The sequence below is a fragment of the Gopherus evgoodei genome, chromosome 2, assembly GCF_007399415.2.
Source record: "Gopherus evgoodei ecotype Sinaloan lineage chromosome 2, rGopEvg1_v1.p, whole genome shotgun sequence".
NCBI classification, from domain to species: Eukaryota; Metazoa; Chordata; order Testudines; family Testudinidae; genus Gopherus; species Gopherus evgoodei.
The window spans coordinates 140,193,339-140,213,392 of NC_044323.1; the positions used below are offsets into that span (position 1 = coordinate 140,193,339).

General features: G+C 39.6%; 1 protein-coding gene across 1 annotated transcript in view; it reads right to left on the reverse strand.

The window, feature by feature from the left end:
• Nucleotides 1-20,054, reverse strand: part of CDH18 (cadherin 18) — a 1,009,618-nt gene that overhangs the window by 101,661 nt on the left and 887,903 nt on the right. Inside the window, 1 exon segment of the mRNA XM_030551747.1 lies at nt 9,805-9,992. Coding sequence (XP_030407607.1) covers nt 9,805-9,992 — 188 coding nt within the window.

Genomic DNA, 20,054 nt, shown 5'->3' on the forward strand with positions numbered 1-20,054 from the left:
AGCCTCTGGGAGGTAGAGGCCAATTCCGGAAGACTCCCAGAGAAATTGGGAGGATTGGTAACCCTAACCACATAGCATTTTCATAGCTCCAATAGGAAGCATTATAATATGGTCTGTATTAGGCACTGTTCTGGATGAGGGAGAGCAGACAGAGGAGCCTGTGGGTGTGTTATAAATGCATTCATTAGGGGAAAGGGATCCAGATGTTATTGGGCTTGAGCAACTTCAGAAAGAACTGTCAGTTGGGATCAATATCTGGGGACTCAAATAGTTGAGAATAACAAACCAGCCAACAAGGAAAAAGTGGCTAAAGGAAAGTGTGTGTGAGAGATGGGTAATTAGTAATCAGACTAATTAGTAACAGTGATAAGGTTGTCAAGTAGACAGGGATCACAAGTACCAGTAACAACTTGGAGCTGTCTTTGTACAGATGGTATTGCAACTTGGAGTGTGCACTCCATTCTGAGTGTGCAGTGGAGGCAGATGATCTATCAGGTTTTTGGAGGGGCAGGACTTGGATTTCATGGGGATCCAGGAAACAAAAGCAATGTTCTAGGTGTCACATTTTGTGAGTTCATAGAAACTGGAGGAGCCCATCTTTTTGGTTCCCAGCATCTGATACATATGATGGGGTAGGGGTACTCTTTTATACTTATGGAGTATCAGAATGAAGCATAGAAAAACTAAAGCTGGGAAGATGTTTATGAGCTGATTTCTGTTATTTAGGCTGAGGTATCATTGTGGCATCATCTATAACCCACAGCATCAGAAGCAGAGGAAAGATTTATTTTTAGAGATTGCTCCCCCTTTTTTTTTTAAACTGACATTGTGACACTTGTTTTTTAGGGAGATTTTAATTGTTCAGCTGCAGTGAATGACAGAGTGAATCAGTCGACAGGGTTACAAGTTGATGAAACTTACTTAGAACCAGTGTGTGTTGCTGCTGGATTAAGAGATGTTTTGGGGTATCCTCATTCAACAAAGGAGGAATTCACATTTTTGTAGAGGGTAACCAGATAATTGATTGGACAGAGTATATGCAAAAGCTACTTCAATCACGGGATAACTTGTGGTGCAGCCAATAGAGTCTTCTGAACACTGCTTGGTCAAGTTGAACTTGGGGAGTACAGAAGAGTGATTTTTCAGTCAGGGCTACTGGAAAATAAATGCTTGTTTACTAAATAGGGCAGTGACGATTAGAAAGGTTAAAGCCATCTTTGTAGAAAGAGAAATAGTTTGGGAGTTTTATGAACCCCAGATGGAATGCTGGGAATGGACACAGAGGAATCTGGTAACCTTCCTACATTCCTTTTCAGGACAGCTGCATACATCTGATTAGGCATTAGTTAGCATTGCAGAGATATTTGAGAAATCTTCATAGTTGACTGCAAGGCGGGGAATGCCTAGAAATAAGGGTCTTTGGAGAAGTTAAGCAGGAAATGGTTCAGTACTGAAGGAGAAAGCTGGAATCAGCTATATTGGCAAAGAAATTGAGGCCAGAAGGTGCAGTAGTCTCCTCTGGTATGTTTGCAAGATTTAAAGGAAAGAGACTATTGTGGGTTATGGTGGGGTTACAGGATGCTAACACTGGGCAGGTCTGCAGGGGCTCTAATGGAATGTGGAGGATAGTTTACAAATATTACAATGAGCTCTTTTAGGGACAAATTTCAGAGGGGTAGCCGTGTTAGTCAGTATCAGCAAAAAAACAAACAAAACGAGGTGTCCTTGTGGCACCTTAGAGACTAACAAATTTATTTAGGCATAAGCTTTTGTGGGCTAAAATCCACTTCATCAGATGCATGGAGTGGAAAATACAGTAGCAGGTATATATACACAGTACATGAAAAGATGGGAGTTGCCTTACCAAGTGGGGGGTCAGTGCTAATGAGACAGTTCAGTTAAAGTGGAAGTAGGCTATTCTCAACAGTAGAATACCAAGGGAGGAAAAACCACTTTTGTAGTGGTAATGAGGGTGGCCCATTTCAAACAGTTGACAAGAAGGTGTAACAATAGGGAGAAATTAGTTTTTGTAATGACCCATCCACTCCCAGTCTTTATTCAGGCTTAATTTGATGGTATCCAGTTTGCAAATTATTCCAGTTCTGCAGTTTCTTGCTGGAGTCTGTTTTCGAAATTTTTTTTGTTGAGGAATTGCCACTTTTAAGTCTGTTCTTGAGTGACCATGGAGGTTGAAGTGTTCTCCTACTGGTTTATGTTGTTATAATTCCTGGTGTCAGATTTGTGTCCATTTACTCTTTTGCATAGAGACTGTCCGGTTTGGCCAATGTATATGGCAGACGGGGCATTGCTGGCACATGATGGCATATATCATATTGGCAGATGTGCAGGTGAATGAGCCCCTGATGGTGCGGCTGATGTGGTTAGGTCTTATGATGGTGTCCCTTGAATAGATATGCGGTCAGAGTTGGCACCAGGGTTTGTTGCAGGGTTTGGTTCCTGAGTTAGTGTTTTTGTTGTGCAGTGTGTAGTTGCTGCTGAGTATTTGCTTCAGGTTGGCGGGCTGTGTGTAAGCAAGGATTAGCCTGTCTCACAAGGTCCGGGAGAGTGAGGGACCGTCCTCCAGGATAGATTGTAGATCCTTGATGATGCGCTGGAGAGGTTTTAGTTGGGGGCTGAAGGTGACAGCTAGTGGCACTCTGTTACTTTCTTTGTTGGGCCTGTCTTGTAGTAAGTGACTTCTTGGTACCCTTCTGGCTCTGTCAGTCTGTTTCTTCACTTCACCAGGTGGGTATTATAGTTTTGAGAATGCTTGATAGAGACTCTGTAGGTGTTTGTCTCTGTCTGAGGGATTGGAGCAAATGCTGTAGAAGACTCTGGATCATGTAATGTGGTCTGGATGAAAGCTGGAGGCACGTAGGTCAGTATAGCAGTCAGTAGGTTTCTAGTATAGTGCGGTGTTTATGGGTACATCTACACTACAGGATTATTCTGATTTTACATAAACCGGTTTTGTAAAACAGATTGTATAAAGTCGAGTGCATGCGGCCACACAAAGCACAATAATTCGGTGGTGTGCGTCCATGTACCGAGGCTAGCTTCGATTTCTGGAGTGTTGCACTGTGGGTAGCTATCCTGTAGCTATCCCATAGTTCCTGCAGTCGCCTCCGCCCATTGGAATTCTGGGTTGAGATCAAAAGGAATAATGGTGCAAAAACAGTGTCGAGGGTGATTCTGGGTAAATATTGTCACTCATTCCTTCCTCCGTGAAAGCAACAGCAGACAATCATTTCATGCCCTTTTTCCCTGGATTGCACTGGCAGATGCCATAGCATGGCAACCATGAAGTCCGTTTTGCCTTTTGTCACTGTCACCGTATGTGTACTGGATGCTGCTGACAGAGGTGGTACTGCAGCGCTATACAGCAGCATTCATTTGCCTTTGCAAGGTAGCAGAGACCGTTACCAGTCATTCTATACCATCTGCTGTGTCATTGTAAATTGGTGATGAGATGACGGTTATCAGTCGTTCTGTACTGTCTGCTGCTGTCATGGGTGCTCCTGGCTGACCTTCGCTGAGGGTCATTCCCTCCCTTATGTTGTATCTAAAAATAGAGTCAGTCCTGCCTAGAATATGGGGCAAGTGTACTAGAGAACCAGCATATCAGAGAACCAGAGAGCACAGCCGCTCCGTGTCAGATTGCACAGAAATTATGAGCTGCATGCCATTCTAGGGGGTGTCCCTGCAACAACCCCACCCGTTGCTTCCCTCCTTCCCCAACCCTTCTGGGCTACCGTTGCAGGGTCCCCCATTTGTGTGATGAAGTAATAAAGAATGCATGAATAAGAAACACTGACTTTTTAGTGAGATAAAATGAGGGGGAGGCAGCCTCCAGCTGCTATGATAGTCCAGGCAGGACATTAAACGGTGGAGGGGAGAGAAGCGCAGCATCCCGTTGGTATGATAGTCCAGGCAGTACAGAATCTTTTCTTTAGACATGAAGGGGGCGGGGGGCTGATGGAGTTCAGTCCCTAGTTGCTATGATGAGGACAGTTACCAGTTGTTCTGTACCATCTGCCAGGTATAACCGGGAGTCATTTCTATTTTTATCCAGGCGCCCCCAGCCGACCTCACCTGAGGCCAGCCAGGACCACTCACGGGCTGATGATGAGGACGGCTACCAATCCTACTGCACTGTACTGTCTGCCACTGGGGAAGGGAGAGGATGCTGCTGTTCATTGCCCCAGCACCGTGTCTACCAGCAGCATGCAGTAGACATACGGTGACATTGAAAAAAGTCAAGAAAAGATTTTTTTCCCTTTTCTTTCACGGAGGGAGGGGGAGGGGGAGTAAATTGACGAGATATACCCTGAACCACCCCGGACAATGTGCTTGACCCTACAGGCATTGGGAGCTCAGCCAAGAATGCAAATGCTTTTCGGAGACTGTGGGGACTGTGGGATAGCCGGAGTCCTCAGCCTCCCCTCCCTTCCTCCATGAGCGTCCATTTGTTTCTTTGGCTTTCCGTTATGCTTGTCACACAGCACTGTGCTGTGGACTGTGTATCATAGCCTGGAGATTTTTTTCAAATGCTTTGGCATTTCGTCTTCTGTAATGGAGCTCTGATAGAACAGATTTGTCTCCCCATACAGCGATCAGATCCAGTATCTCCCATACAGTCCATGCTGGAGCTCTTTTTGGATTTGGGACTGCATCGCCACCCGTGCTGATCAGACCTCCATGCTGGGTAAACAGGAAATGCAATTCAAAAGTTCGCGGGGCTTTTCCTGTCTACCTGGCCACTGCATCCGAGTTCAGATTGCTTTCCAGAGCAGTCACAGTGGTGCACTGTGGGATACCGCCCGGAGGCCAATACCGTCGATTTGCAGCCACACTAACCCTAATCCGATATGGTAATACTGATTTCAGCGCTACTCCTCTCATCAGGGAGAAGTATAGTAACTGGTTTAAAGAGCCATTTATATCGATATAAAGGACCTCGTTGTGTGGACGGGTGCAGCATTAAATAGGTTTAACGCTGCTAAAATCAGTATAAACTCGTAGTGTAGACTAGGCCTATGTGACCATCGCTTATTAGCACTGTGGGGTCTAGAAAGTGGATTTCTTGCGTGGACTGGTCCAGGCTGAGGTTGATGGTGGGGTGGAAATTGTTTAAATCCTGGTGGAATTCCTAAAAGGCCTCCTTCTCATGGCTTCAGATGATAATGATATCATCAATGTAGCACAAGTAGAGTAGGGTAGCCAGAAGTAACCTACTACAAGACAATGATTTTTCCTCCCTTGCTATTCTACTGTTGAGAATAGCCTACTTCCACTTTAGTTGAATTGTCTCGTTTGCACTGACCCCCACTTGGTAAGGCAGCTCCCATCTTTTCATGTACCACAAGGACTCATTTTTTTTTTGGGGGGGACAAACCATTCCCCCTTTCCAGCAGCAGCAGCAGCAGGTTTTGGATAGTATTGCAGGTTTTCCAACACTGGCAGTTCAGGAACAGGACTCACTTGTGAGGTCAACAGAGGAAATAAAACTTCATGTAGTTGTCTTGTCACTGAAGAAAGGAAATTTTCTGGGGGTGGACTATTACACAGTGGAATTTTATCAAAGGTTTATGATTCACAGCCCCCTTCCCCCCGGCAGTGCTCTCAGTGACACCCTGAACACATGTACATTGGACCTTCCTTTTATGAAAGCCTTTCTTTTTTCTCAAAAATAGGATTGGGAAGATATCAGGAATTGGAGAAATATTATCTTGTTGAACACATATTACAAAATTTTGGCTTCCATTCTAGCCAAAAGATTGGAGAAGAAAGCAGGGAAATTATTGTATCCCACCCAGTCTAATGCAGTTCAAGGTCACATGGCGGCAGGCACTTTGTGTAGTTTTCAGGAAGTATTTGAAATTGGGTGATGGGGGAAATGGGAGAGTTATGTTTTGTCTTTGGATTGGACCAAAACTTTTGACAAGAATGAATTTGCATTATATATGGTTGGTCTGTCTCATAGTGGTATTCCCCTACTGTTTATTAACTGGCTGCAGCTCTTGTATGTCCATGTATTATGCATCCCTTTGGTAAAAGGGTGGAAGAGAGAGGCTATATTTTGGGGTAAGACAAAGTTGTCCTTTGAGTCCACTTTTGTATTATTTTTCCTTTGTACACTTTACTGTGGGCAGTGCATTGTAATGAGATTTCAGGGCATAAATACATGGATTAAGAGGGAGAGGAATTTCACTCTGTCAGTGAAAATGTTCATCCACATGAATGATATCACAGTGCTGGTGGGCAGTACAGAAAATGGAAACTTTTTATTTTTTTGCATTTTACATAATTATTCAGCTGCCGCCAGAGCAGCAATTAACATGAAAAAGAGTTTTTCTGGGTGGGGATTTTGAGGTACTCTTTTGCTCTTTCAGAGAAGTTGCAGATTCTGATGAGCCCTCCCACAGTTACAGATATTTTGGGACTTGTCTTTGGTAGTGATTCAGTTGCTGAGTAGAACAGGGAGAAGCAGGTTAAGATGATGAGATGGAAGAGATGGACGCTAATGTTGGCAGAAGGGATAATATTGACTGTAGACATTCCTCTTACTCCTTTGCATTTATGTAGCATATGGGTATCCTGCCCCTGGAAAACAGGGTCATTTTTTCAAATGCTCTGGGGAAATAATGTAACCTAATAGAGAGAAGCATAGTCTACCTGCCAGTTGAAGAATGGAGTTTGGGTTGGTATGCCCTGAAGCTTTCTTGATGGTATTCTTTTTATTTTTAATTTTCATAGGCTTTGCATGGCTGAGGGTATGGAATGGTCACTGTCATACACAGATAGCTAAGGGTTAATGTCTCTTTCACCTGAAGCACCTGACCAGAGGACCAATCAGAAAACCGAATTTTTTCAACTTTGGGTGGAGGGAATTTTGTGTCTGAGGTCTTTGTCTGTCTACCTGCTTTCTCTGAGCTTTGGAGAAGTAGTTTCTGCTTTCTAATCTTCTGTTTCTAAGTGTAAGGACAAAGAGATCAGATAGTAAGTTATATGGTTTCTTTTCTTTGGTATTTGCATGAATATAAGTGCTGGAGTGCTTTGATTTGTATTCTTTTTGACTAAGGCTGTTTATTCATATTTCTTTTAAGCCATCGACCCTGTATTTTGTCACCTTAATACAGAGAGACCATTTGTATGTATTTTTCTTTCTTTTTTATATAAAGCTTTCTTTTAAGACCTGTTGGAGTTTTTCTTTACTTCAGGGAAATTGAGTCTGTACTCACCAGGGAATTGGTGGGAGGAAGAAATCAGGGGGAGATCTGTGTGTGTTGGATTTGCTAGCCTGATTTTGCATTCCCTCTGGGTGAAGAGGAAAGTGCTTTTGTTTCCAGGACTGGGAACGGAGAGGGGGAGTCACTCTGTTTGGATTCACAGAGCTTGTGTCTGTGTATCTCTCCAGGAGCACCTGGAGGGGGGAAGGGAAAAGGATTATTTCCCTTTGTTGTGAGACTCAAGGGATTTGGGTCTTGGGGTCCCCAGGGAAGGTTCTTCAGGGGGACCAGAGTGCCCCAAAACACTCTAATTTTTTGGGTGGTGGCAGCAAGTACCAGGTCCAAGCTGGTAACTAAGCTTGGAGGTTTTCATGCTAACCCCCATATTTGGACACTAACGTCCAAATCTGGGACTAGAGTTATGACAGTCACTCATTTCCCAATATTATTCGGATATGTCACAGGGGAAGAAATGGAGTAACTGGTGGGGAAAAGGGGACGCAGTCCCTAAAAAGGTTTTTTTTTTCCTATAACAGTCAAGCAGCCTCCCTCTAACATATACTTACTTTAAAATGTATTTCCTATTGGCAAATTCAGAAAAGAGCATTCTAAACCAGAGTGTACTTATGAAATATTTCTCAGAATGCTATTTAGCAGTATTGAATTGCCCTGAAGATTGTCTCAGTAAGGTCATTATAGAACCTTCAAAATAACAGAGTTCCCATCAAGTACAGGGACATACAGTGGCAGGTATTTCGTAGTAAATTATATGTAAGAAGTAACCTATGAGGGAAGCACATAGTAGATGAAGGCAAACCTCAGGAAGCATGCTCTGTGTCTGAGGAGATAGTGGAACAGTTTTATTATTCTGTTCCCTTCACATCTGCATTTGGGATTTGTTGGCTTCAAAACTGAGAGTTCCATTGCTGCATGGCCAGACTTATGGACAATTGACATTTAGATCTTTTTCAGACACCAGAGGACTCAGCATTTGTTCCAATAAGTAAAAAGCAGACATTTGCTGTGTATTTTCTCTGAAACTCTGGTAGTTGTTAGTACAATGGTTTTATACTACCTCTGCAGAGCCACTGTTCAGCTGTCTGGGGCAGGCACAGAATGACACACCTGAAACTCTTGTTTACGCTATTTGTGCAGTTATTCAGTCACTGGCAATGTGGATAAAGAAAGTATGAGCTTGGTGGACTGGACGGTGAGATGAGACCCTATAATACTGGATTGATCTTCTAGTTTTAAGGACAAAAAGTCCGGGGTGGGGAGGGTTTTGTTTTGTTTTGGTTTTTTTGTATACGCAATTTGTTCTGACCTTGACTCTAATTTTGGGGTTTTGGTTATATTTCAGTAAACGTGAAAAGAGATTGGGGGGAGTATATTTTCTTTCAAAAAGTTTTGTTTGATTTCACATCTGGACTTTCCCTCCCAACATCTCCCCTTTTTCATATTTGCCAGAGATTGTTTTGCATTCCTCCTGCCTTCATTGAAAGTGAGCAAATATATTAGTAAAATATGAATTTTAATGCAGTCTTCCATTGTTTGTTTGTGTAATATAATCCATGCCTACACAGGTAAACCACAGCTCCATATCAGAAAAAAAACTAATTGATGCCTGTTAATCAAAACAGAAGCTTTAATCTAAAAATGATTTCCTACCATAGGCAATGTTTTGAAAATTAATTAGTTAATTAATTAGAACAGCTTATGGTTAATTCCCATGTTCTTCAAGTAAAACGAAACAAAAATCCAGTCACATTCTACAAGGGTTCTAAGTATTTTGTGGGGAATTCACTAGGAACTCAGTTCAGGGGACCTACTTAATATAGATATGAGACGAACTCGGTGGCATAAACCCATCTGTGTAGAATTCAGTTAAACATCACCATATATGGCACAAAGCCTTTTGTCTAAGGGCCAACAGTTTGACTAGAACCTGGATAACATAGATAATTCATATAAGTTATAATCACCTGATAGCTATTTAGTGATTTTAGTCTATTTGCAAAGGTGTAGGTGTGTATGTTATACAAACCATCTCAATAATTGGCACCTTTCTTGTAGTCTCAGCAGGGAGGTCAAGGACTGAAAGGGCATGAAAATGAAACTGAATTTCTCATTGCCATAGATGAAACTTCTAGGTCAGGATTCAAGCCATTTGGGGACAACTATACTGTTGCTGGCTGGCTGTGCTTAGTTTGTTTAATCTAAAATGTTTCATGAACAATATAGCCATTCACAGGAGGAGGAACCTTTAAAAAATGCCACATGGCTTAATCTAATTCAGTCTATTTGGATATTACTGAATATTGAATTCTGGTCATTCTAGAAGCACAGACTATTTAATTAATTGTTGCCTTCAAATTATTTCCCATCTCCTTCTCCTTCTGCACTTCCTACACCGAATTAAAGTTTTTGATGGAGACATTATATTAGTATTGGTTCAATATGTGCTTTATTAAGTTTACAAATTAAAATAAACATTTCCATATTGACCTCTGTTTGTCCTGTGCACACTAACATTTTAATTATATTCGCAGAAGCACTTTCAAAGCCATTTGCTTACCTTCTTTAGGGAAATAATTCCTTCCCGTGTCTCTTTGTCAGTGGATATGGAAAACACGCCAGAGCCATCACTATTTATGATCGTGTATTTCATGTCTGCATTAGAGCCAGCATCTGCATCATTTGCCTTGATTTTGCCTACTGCTGACCCAACTTGGGCTGATTCAGGAACATACAGCTGATAATGTTCTGGAAAAAAATATATTAGGACAATGTGTCTAATCAAGCTAAAAACAGAATTTCAGAATACTCAACACCTATCGAGCCTGCTAATCAGAGAACACAATTACCTCAGAATTCTGACCATGCTAAACTGCAAACCGTATATATTTCTGACCATAAAAAGCACCAGCCAGAATTCTAAGTGACATTTAGTATTTGTAGAAGCAGGTTCTGATGGTCATTAAAAAATTAAATACTAGTTCAAGAGATAATTAAGTAATTGGAGCACAATACCTCTTGTTAGCAAACATTTGGAAAAATACACTGTGGTGTGAATCACTGGTTTATATTATCTACACAAAAATATCAACTTATCAACACACTGCACATACCTTGACTATGGACCATGAGTTCTTCAAAGAGCAGATCACTGTTTTGTAGGGAAGAATGACAGAACCAGTCTCCTTACAGTGGGGTAAAAATCTATGTTAACAGAAAAGTCCCAGTTCTTATACTATGAAACATGTCTTTCAATAAAAGGTTTATATGCCACAGCCAGTGTAGCACGTGTATTTTGCAATCTTAGTAAATGTATAACTCTCTATTTTCATTTTCCACCTAATCTGGTGAAGGAAACAAATGTAACTACTCCAGGGTAAAAGGAGAACAATGTAAAAAGCTTGGAGTTGTTCTCTTCCTTCCCAGCTCTTGCAGTTGCAAGAATGTTTACCACTAAAAACTTTATGGCACTGAAAAATATCTGTTAATATCTGAAGTGAGTATTCATGCACCCCATTGTCTAGACCTGGGGTTGGTAACCTCTGGCACATGGCTCACCAGGGTAAGCACCCTGGCAGGCCAGGCTAGTTTGTTTACCTGCCGCATTGGCAAGTTTGGCCGATCGCAGCTCCCACTGGCCATGGTTCACCTTCCCAGGACATTGGGGGCTGTTGAGGGCCACCGAGAGTGGGTTCGGGCCCCAGTGAAATTTTTTTTTCGGGCCTCCCAGCAAGAGCAGACTGGCTAAACAGGGCCAATGAAACCAGGGAAGCCAGGCCCCAGGCCTCCTTCTGGACCGCCAGGCCCCGGTATTTTGTATCGGCGTCCCCCCACCCTCATCAGCCCAGGGGCTGTGGGAAGCTTCCTGCTGTCCCCATTGGCCTGGAATGGTGAACTGTGTTACCGACGCGGCAGGTAAACAAACTGGCCTGGCCCACCAAGGTGCTTACCCTGGAGAGCCAAATGCCAGAGGTTGCAGATCCTGGTCTAGACATAATGTAAAAAGAAATAAACACCTATCAAAAATAATGAGACCAGAAAAGCTGCAATTATGATACCAATGGCTGTTGATATGGAGCTGGGAGTTTTAAAGTTCTATGTGAATTAAACCACAAACTATTAACATCACGTGTCAAAATATGCAGAGTAAATATGCTTAAATCAAACTCTAATAAGTTATCAAACAGCATTTTTCTTAGTTTAACCATCTGTAAATTTCAATTAACATTGTTGGAAATATTTTTTCATTGGTGCGTGTGTGTGTGAATGTTCATCAACATTTACCAATAAAAATACTATCCTTCCAAACCTACCTATATTAGTCATCACTGAGTGACAATAAAACAAGAAACCATTGAGTTTCTGCTGAACAGTGTAAAGTGGCCTTAAAAGCCCCAGTCCCACCCAGGGGAGGATTCCTTCAGCATAGATACTGTGGAAGACATCCATAAGGCTGTTTCAGAGGACCTCCTCCTAATCCCTGTCATAGGGGGTATGTAGAGGATAGGGCTAAGGGGGGAGGGCTATATTGGGGGGGAGGCAAGTTAGAGGCAAGACTGCAGCCCACAGTGCTGTGGAGATTCAGGGCAGTGCTGCAATTCATAGACAGAACTCTCGGGGTTGTCTAAGGTCTTGGTTACAAGGTATGGCAATGCACACTAGAGGGTGTGACACATTGCGCATTAATTGGCCCATGTAGATTCTGATCTGTGAACTAAAAGCTCCTTAGCACGTTAACATAGTGCTCATTAACATACACTAGGGGACTTTAAGTTTGCGCCAGCAGGGTCCACACCAGGCAACAAGTGCACAAAACACTGGAGAGTTTTAGAATTTCCACACCTCTAAGGTGCATTGCTGTGCCACATAGACATGCCCTAAATTCTGCTCAGTCCAGCCCTCAAAGCATCCTACTGTAAGGAGTGCACAAGGATGGCTTAAAGCATCTTCTCCCCACTCCCCTGGACTGAGAGTTATTTCACCAAGTATTTTAAAAAAATATCTTTGAAGAGGTTATTGGCAATAGAATGGGGGGTTCATTTCTAGGGCACCAGTTCAAACTTTTCTTGAGATGACAGTGGCAGTCATTAACAGCTGAAGCCACATGGGTGGTATGTGAAATGATTTTGTGGTCTCTGCCAAATTCCCAGAAGAAAAATCTCTCTCTCTCTCTCTCTCTCTCTCTCACACAAACACAGACACACAATCACAATTTCTTAGCAGTCTGAGCAGAAAGGCTGAGTAACAAGGGCAAGTGCACTATCTTATCTATTCAAAATCAGGTTTGTGGGCAAGTGAAAAAAGGCAGTGTGAGGAAGTTTACATTGCTTAATGCCAGGGTCATAGACTAACAAAACAAAGTTTTTTATGTGAATATATATGTGTATATGTAAATTATGTATAAACATGTTCAGATGTATACACACGCAAACAGAAGTTAATTTCTCTCTTAACAAATATTAGGAAATATGTATGTTATAAATCTCTAGAGGATAATCATAGAAAAGATAATGACAAAGGGTCATTCATTTTTGTGAACCAAAGGAGGGCTCTCCAGTAAAGGAAGTAGAGGATATCCATCATGACTAATTTGCAAAGCTAAAGATTCCATTTTAATGATGTTGGATCCACGAATTCTAAGAAAAGATTTAAATAAAGAAGAAGAGAGAGGGAGATAGGTCACCTTGAAATAGTAACTACAAGGGATGAGTGTGATGAACTGGTAGAATTTACAACAGAGTTTAAGGATTATGCAAATTATTTTACAGGAAGAAAGAGAAATACAAAAGAAGAAAAAGAAAATGGAGTCTCAAAATGAAGAATGAGCTTGCCTCCATATGACCCTATATGTTACACTGAAAGCATTATAGCAGCACCAGAGTAATCTGAGGTTGTTAAAAGACGGAGACAGTATGACAAGTAAAGGAAGGACTTTATTAAAAAAGACTATTTCAGGGAAAAGGATAATTTAATCTGAATTTAGATTAGACTCACACTTCTGGCAGAAAGGACTCCTTCAATGAAGACATAAAATGATGATACTACAAAAGTTGAAGTGGCAGAGGAAATGCACAGTAAAATTAATACAGCATATAAATAAATAAATAAATGGACCTGATGTGAAACAGATGATTTACTATGCGTTTGTAGAGCGGATAGCACCAAGGGGACTAATCCCAATTATCGTTTCTAGGTACTAGTGTAGTACAAGCAAATAATTATAATACACAGACAGTAATGTGATAAGGATGGATGAGTGTGATGAACCCTGTGAACACTTAAAAAATGGATCACTGGGGACAACAGAAAATAAATGACTATGAATCAGGAGGTTCTTAAGGGAAACAAAAGCTATGTAGGATAAAACAATATACATGGAATAAAGTGAAACAATCAACACTGCAGTAAAATTAATACTTACCCATAAAGTAGTGATTCAATTGCAATGCATATTATTTAGGATGCTACTATGATATCCACATAAAACCTCACCTTTATGAGTTACAAAAGAGAAATACTGCCATGCATTCTTATATGTTATGATTATAGGTTATGTTAACTCACATTATCTTATTATCTTGTTTTATCTCAAAAATAAAATGATAAAGTCAGGATGAGGATCCTTTTGAAATTTGCTTATTGTTAAAATTGATGTGGACCACAATCTTGACACTTGTGGCCTTGCTAATACACCCTGATAAAAAGAATAGACACTGGTTACAGAGTTTTAGCTATACATTTAAGATTATAAAATAATATAGAAGTGCTATATTAAGTATGATTTGGTATTTCTGGAACTGAAGAGATATTCAGAAAATGGACTGAATAAAAGAAATTGTTAAAATTAAACTTCAAAGAGATTCTGCCTGAACACTGGGTGAGAAGTACCTTTCAAGAATTTTACTACTCTGCATATGCTTGAACTGAAGATGTGACTGAAACCTGCACATAAAGTTATGAGCCAATGGAAAAGTTCTAAGCACAGATATTCAGATCCAATCCAATTTCTAAGAGGAGAGAACTGACATTTATTTAATTAGATATTGAAATTGTAAATTAAGGTTTATTGACAGCTGTTCCTGTTAAATACTGTATAGTTTATTCCTGAGAAGCAGACATGCTGACTAAGGGCTCAGTCCCAAACCCACTGAAGTCAGTGGAAAGATTCCCATTTATTTCAGTGGGTTAGAGATTAGGGCCTACAGTAAAAAAGATAGGCTGAATGGAATATAATATGAATGTAAGAGTCTTATTTTTCATTAATCTCCCTTTCTTAAACCATTCCTTAAATGAGAAGTTGAGTTAAAAAAACGCTGAGGGCCAGACACTAGCCTCTGCTAAGGCTCATTTACTGGTTAGCCATATGCATTGTGCTGAATTAAGTGCTACTACATTTCAGCTGCAGGTGGCCCTTTGAGAGCTGCTGCACCTGGTGCAACTTTTAGAGCAGTCTTGAGGCAGCTTGAAGCTGCTGTGAAGGACCAAACCAGTGGCATGATTACTAGGGTTGCACAAAGCTCGATCTGGCCCTAAGATTTTAAGTTCTCACTGAATATGCATTCACTTACTCAGTTAAGTGACTGAATTAATGCTCTGTTCCAGTTACTGAATTTGAATAGTACTAGTAAAATCACTTACTGTTGTAACTGCTTTTGTTAATCTATAATAAACCAATCTGAATTCAACTACCTTTCAACAAAATTCATTTAGCTATGAATAAAATCTCTGGATTATCTATCTAGACAGGATCTACCTATTGATTTGGGGAATAATAAATTTCTGTTCTAGTTTGCCTAGAAAAAAGTATGCCCTATAAGGAAGGGTCTCACTCTTACAGAAATGTAATCTCTGTTGGAAGTTCCCCACGAGAGAAACACAACAGAAGACACTGTAACTGAACAAGCATGGTTTTATCACTTATTTTCATGTACTATTATCTTTGTCAAATAAGTTACTAGTTATCAATGACTATGAGTTCTCTTGCTTGACAAAATTATAACATCCATTAAGGCATGGTAAGCACTTTTAGGTGTCAAATAATGGGGTCACTATACAGAACTGATATCATGGAAAACAACAGTAAATAATTTTGGCCTCCTTCCCATTCATAACTCCTCTTGGTTCTTCCCTCCCTCTTCTTTTTTTTTACTTGCATATTTTCCCTGGCTATCTTTTTAGCATTGTTCCTCCCCCCTCCACCCCACCCTTCGTTGTCAAGTATTGATTTATTAAATTATATGGTTTAATATTAAGGAAGTTAAAATGTTTTTTGCATATACAACTCTACCCCAATACAACGCGAGCCAATATAACATGAATTCAGACATAACACGGTAAAACAGTGCTCCGGGGGGGGGGCAGGGCTGTACACTCCAGAGGATCAAAGCAAGTTCGATATAATGGGTTTCACTTATAACATGGTAAGATATTTTGGCTCCCAAGGACAGCGTTATATCAGGGTAGAGGTGTATAAGTTAATACTATGTTGTATGCTCCAGATGGTAATTATAGTTTAATAGTTTTTTTTTATCTTTTTGTATTGTGATATTTGTATTGAAAAGGAGAAAAATAACAAAAACATTTTTGTCAACCAACCTACCTAATATTTGTTTCTCTAAGTTCATTTTTTAGTAATTTGGTGACAAATGTATTTGGTACTTAGCCCCCTAACTAATGTATGAAATATCCCTTTCACAGTGACTCTAACAGCATACTTCACACAGGATCCTTTTGCTATCTACGGTGTGTTGATTCACTCAGGCAACTTATCCCTGTTAACTCCACTGAGCTCAATTGCAAATTGATGTTGTGCTGCCTTCCTGAGCCTCTGACAAAAGGAAACAATAGCTGTAATTCTCCAAATGCCAAACTCTTCAGCTTTTACCCTGGCATCTTCTACAATACAGTTATGCATGATCAAAAGAACAAGTGGCCACCAACACCAACCCACAGATGTAGTACATTTGAAAAAAAGAAAAAAAGCATCAATTTTCTGGGTCTTTCCCATAATATTGCAGCTTTCTAAATTTTAGCTTCTTAGCACTCTTTCTTGGACAGCTAGTATATATGTGTTCATCTTACTTCAAGTGGGACTTCTCTCAATATAATAAATCCACACTAAATCTGTGATTTTTGTGAATCCAGTCAATACTTGTTTCTCCTACAGCTCACCACAGGAATTTCAGATCACTCCCTTTATTCTGAATATGTTTTTTGTTGCCAACACCCAAGTCTTGCAGCCCTAGCTAGGAGAGAGAAACATATCATTTTAAAGAATGTATACATGTTTGGCTTAACCTTCTGCATTGCAACAAACATCTTCTATATCTTTTAAAGAACAGCTGAAGGTTTGGTCACCTGAAAGTGAAGTGTTGGATGTTTCAAAATGCTATCTATAATGTAATAGACACCAACATAATGTCCAAGACTCAAGCATTTTTCTGCTGATATAGAAACTCTGCAGAGCACAAACGTCTTGGATCATTTTTAAAAACATTTTTTTTTCATAGGAGCAAGAGACAGGACATGTGACTATTAAACACTTTTTATGTTGTGCTATAGTAAGGTAAAGATAATCAAGATTTTTGGGAAAAAATGACTATTTTCTTTATTCAAATCATTATACCCAGGCTGCTTCTTAAAATCCTGCCCACAACGAAGAGCAACCAAGACCACATGACAAACTTCCTGGAATATTTCTTGGAATTCAAGTGGATTACATGCTGTTTTTTTCATTTTTTCCACTTGTAATATAAAAGCATTAGATGATTATCTGTGTATCCCATATTCACGCAACAAATTAGTATTACTTTCCTCTCCCATTCCTGTTTTTGTAAGCCTTGTTACAGGTGAAGGCCTAAAGTATTTCAAAACTATCACATTGGTATTGCATTATCAAAAAATAAGAGATGGAAGAGAACTATTAGGTGTGTTGCAGAGATCAGATGGATGGATCTTGCCCATATCCCTGCCAGTGTAGTATTGTTCCCTATGTTGTATATAGGAGTGATTTGTCCAACTACATTTAAATTACGTTTGGTATGGGGCTTCCATTTCTTCCTTCGGGAGAATACTGTCCAAATAAATAGTTCTTAAGTCTAATTTTTTCCTATTCTCAATTGTGTATCATTACTCCTAATTATGCTGCAATGTACCTTGAATCACTTAATTTGTTCTCCCCACTCATGAGTATTTATCTCCTTACAATATGTTGTAATTTTACCATTCAGTGGTACGTAGCATGAGGTTTTAATGGATACTAGTGTGAATTAATCCTTAATAAATGTTCTTTATAGGATTAACTTTCTTGCACAAAGTAATTATCCAGTTGCCTACATCAGAAGTTCCCATCTTGTGATCCATAGACCTATGGTGGTTTGGGAAGCATGTTGTAGATAGATAGCAGTGGTTCTCTGCCTTATCCATAGTTGCTAAAGCACATTAAAAACAGCTAAAATTCATTAAATGGTACTTAATATTCCCAGTCAGAACCAACATTAAGATGGAGTTCAAGTTAAGAGAATATATTATTTTGGGGCAGCATGTGACTTCTGTCACATTAAGAACAAATAGGGACAGTGACCATTTTCAGAAGACCCATCATAATTGGGGGCAATCTGTGCCTCAGTCTGACTGAGAACTACAAAAGGTGTTGTGAATTTGAATGAAGACATATTAAACTGATTTGTAAAAACATTATTTTGTACTTTTTTTCCGCATGGTGTCACTACAGCGCAGCTACTGAGGCTACAGACCGCCAACCTTTGATAATGGCAGCCTGTGGCTTCAGACCTATTGAGAACAAAAGACGATTGGGCCAAAATTGCCACTATCTTAATTGGGGACAGCCTGTGGCCTCAGCCTTATTGAGAACAACAGATGGTGCTGTCATTTTGAATCAAGACAACTCTTCATGAGTTTCTCGGAAGGACACTTTTTTTTTTCAGCTTCTGCTTTAAGAGACACTTTCAGTCATGAAGAATAACTGAAAAAATATCATTAATCCTAAAAACAAGTCTTTTAAAAACTATGCACTGCACTGTATCTACTTAAAGATACATTTGAAAATTAAATGCATTGCTGAATTGTAACCTGTAATTTTTAATATGAAGTTTTAAGCCTGTGATGAACTTTAAGAACATCTAGATTGTATTACCTGATAATATCTCAGACTTTGATGCTATTGTAAAGTATGAATTTGGTTCTCACCTTTGGTCTTGCATTCTATTTTTACTTGATAAACAAGGATTTGTTTTCAGTCTGCTGCTAACAAATATACGTTTTCTTTAAATATGAGACTGTTTCAGCTCTTTGCTGTCAACCCTAAAACTAAATAGGAAGCTTTAAAAAATAATCAGTTTATCTAATTAAAACCCAGCATTGATTTCACCAGTAAGAACAAAGTAATATTGATTTTATATTCCCTGTGTTACCCAGATTGCTAGAGGAATTACGTAAAATTAAGTTCTGAAGTTTTCATGTAATGTATCAAAGACTTGTTCCAAATTCCATAGCAAATCCACATAATAGAGATCTGGGGACTGGATTATGTAACTTGTTGTACAAGGGTAGAAACCTGCACCCACATGGAGTCCCAATGATTAAATGGGGGGTCCTGTGAGTGTACAGGGTTACACCTGCATAGTCTCCTTTGCAGGGGCAGGCCCCATGTTTGTAACTGTGCTGCTGGATAACAAAGGACATTTATGACATTGAGCTGTTTAGAGGAAATATTGGTTTTCTGCTCTAGCTAGAATTTTTATCCCTATTTGTCAGTCATGAATGTTTGGTATTTGCTGAAACAAGTTCATATATTTCAACATAGATCCTGGGAAATGTTCTCGTCTACCTTGAACATGTGAGGAATATATGTGAATACTTTATTGTACATAGAAAATCACAAGGATGACTATGTCAAGTGGAACAATAAAAAATAAAACACCTAAAAACATCTGGCTACTTTCATGGATGTGGGAATACCCACCCTCCCCACCAGCCAACCCCCCGAGTGGAGTTAATAAATGAAATATTTTTTCACAAGAATTTATTTGAATTTTAATTCAAATCTCTTTGGCCACGTTAGCTACCCTTTTGTGATTTATTTCCAAGAACTTTTGTGCGATCAATTTTTAAGATCACATACTTAAAATACTCTTGGAAACTGAGTATTAAATTTACCTTCCAGGAGAATTTACAATAAAAATCTGATTATAAGAATTACATTTCTCTAACCAGGGAACAGAGACAATACCATCAACCTTATGTGACCAAATATAGTTAAGCAACAAATCTCAGATTTCAAATATTCTTTAGTAAACAATGCTGTAAATGATATTCAAAACCTATTTAGTTGACTAAGTTCAAATAGTGTATACATACAATAAAATTACTTTTGCTCACAGGCATTCTGTGAACAGAAAAAGAAGGCAAATTTATCAAAAAATATTTCTTGCACATTATTTGTTCAGCTCGAGAGAGAATTCTTAGCTGTCTCAAACAAACAGAAAACTCTTAGCTCTTAACTCTTAGATACACTTTATGTTCTACATTATTATGTTATGTATTCCTTTCCATTTTTCAGGGCACATCATATGTTAACAATTGGTCTAGCATATTAGGAATGGAAAACATAGTGGAAAAAGGTAAAAGGCTGTCATAAACAGATAGTTAAGGGTTAATGTCGCTTTTACCTGTAAAGGGTTAAGAAGCTCAGTAAACCTGGCTGACACCTGATCAGAGGACCAATAGGGGGACAAGATACTTTCAAATCTTGGTGGAGGGAAGTCTTTTGTTTGTACTCTTTGTTTTGGG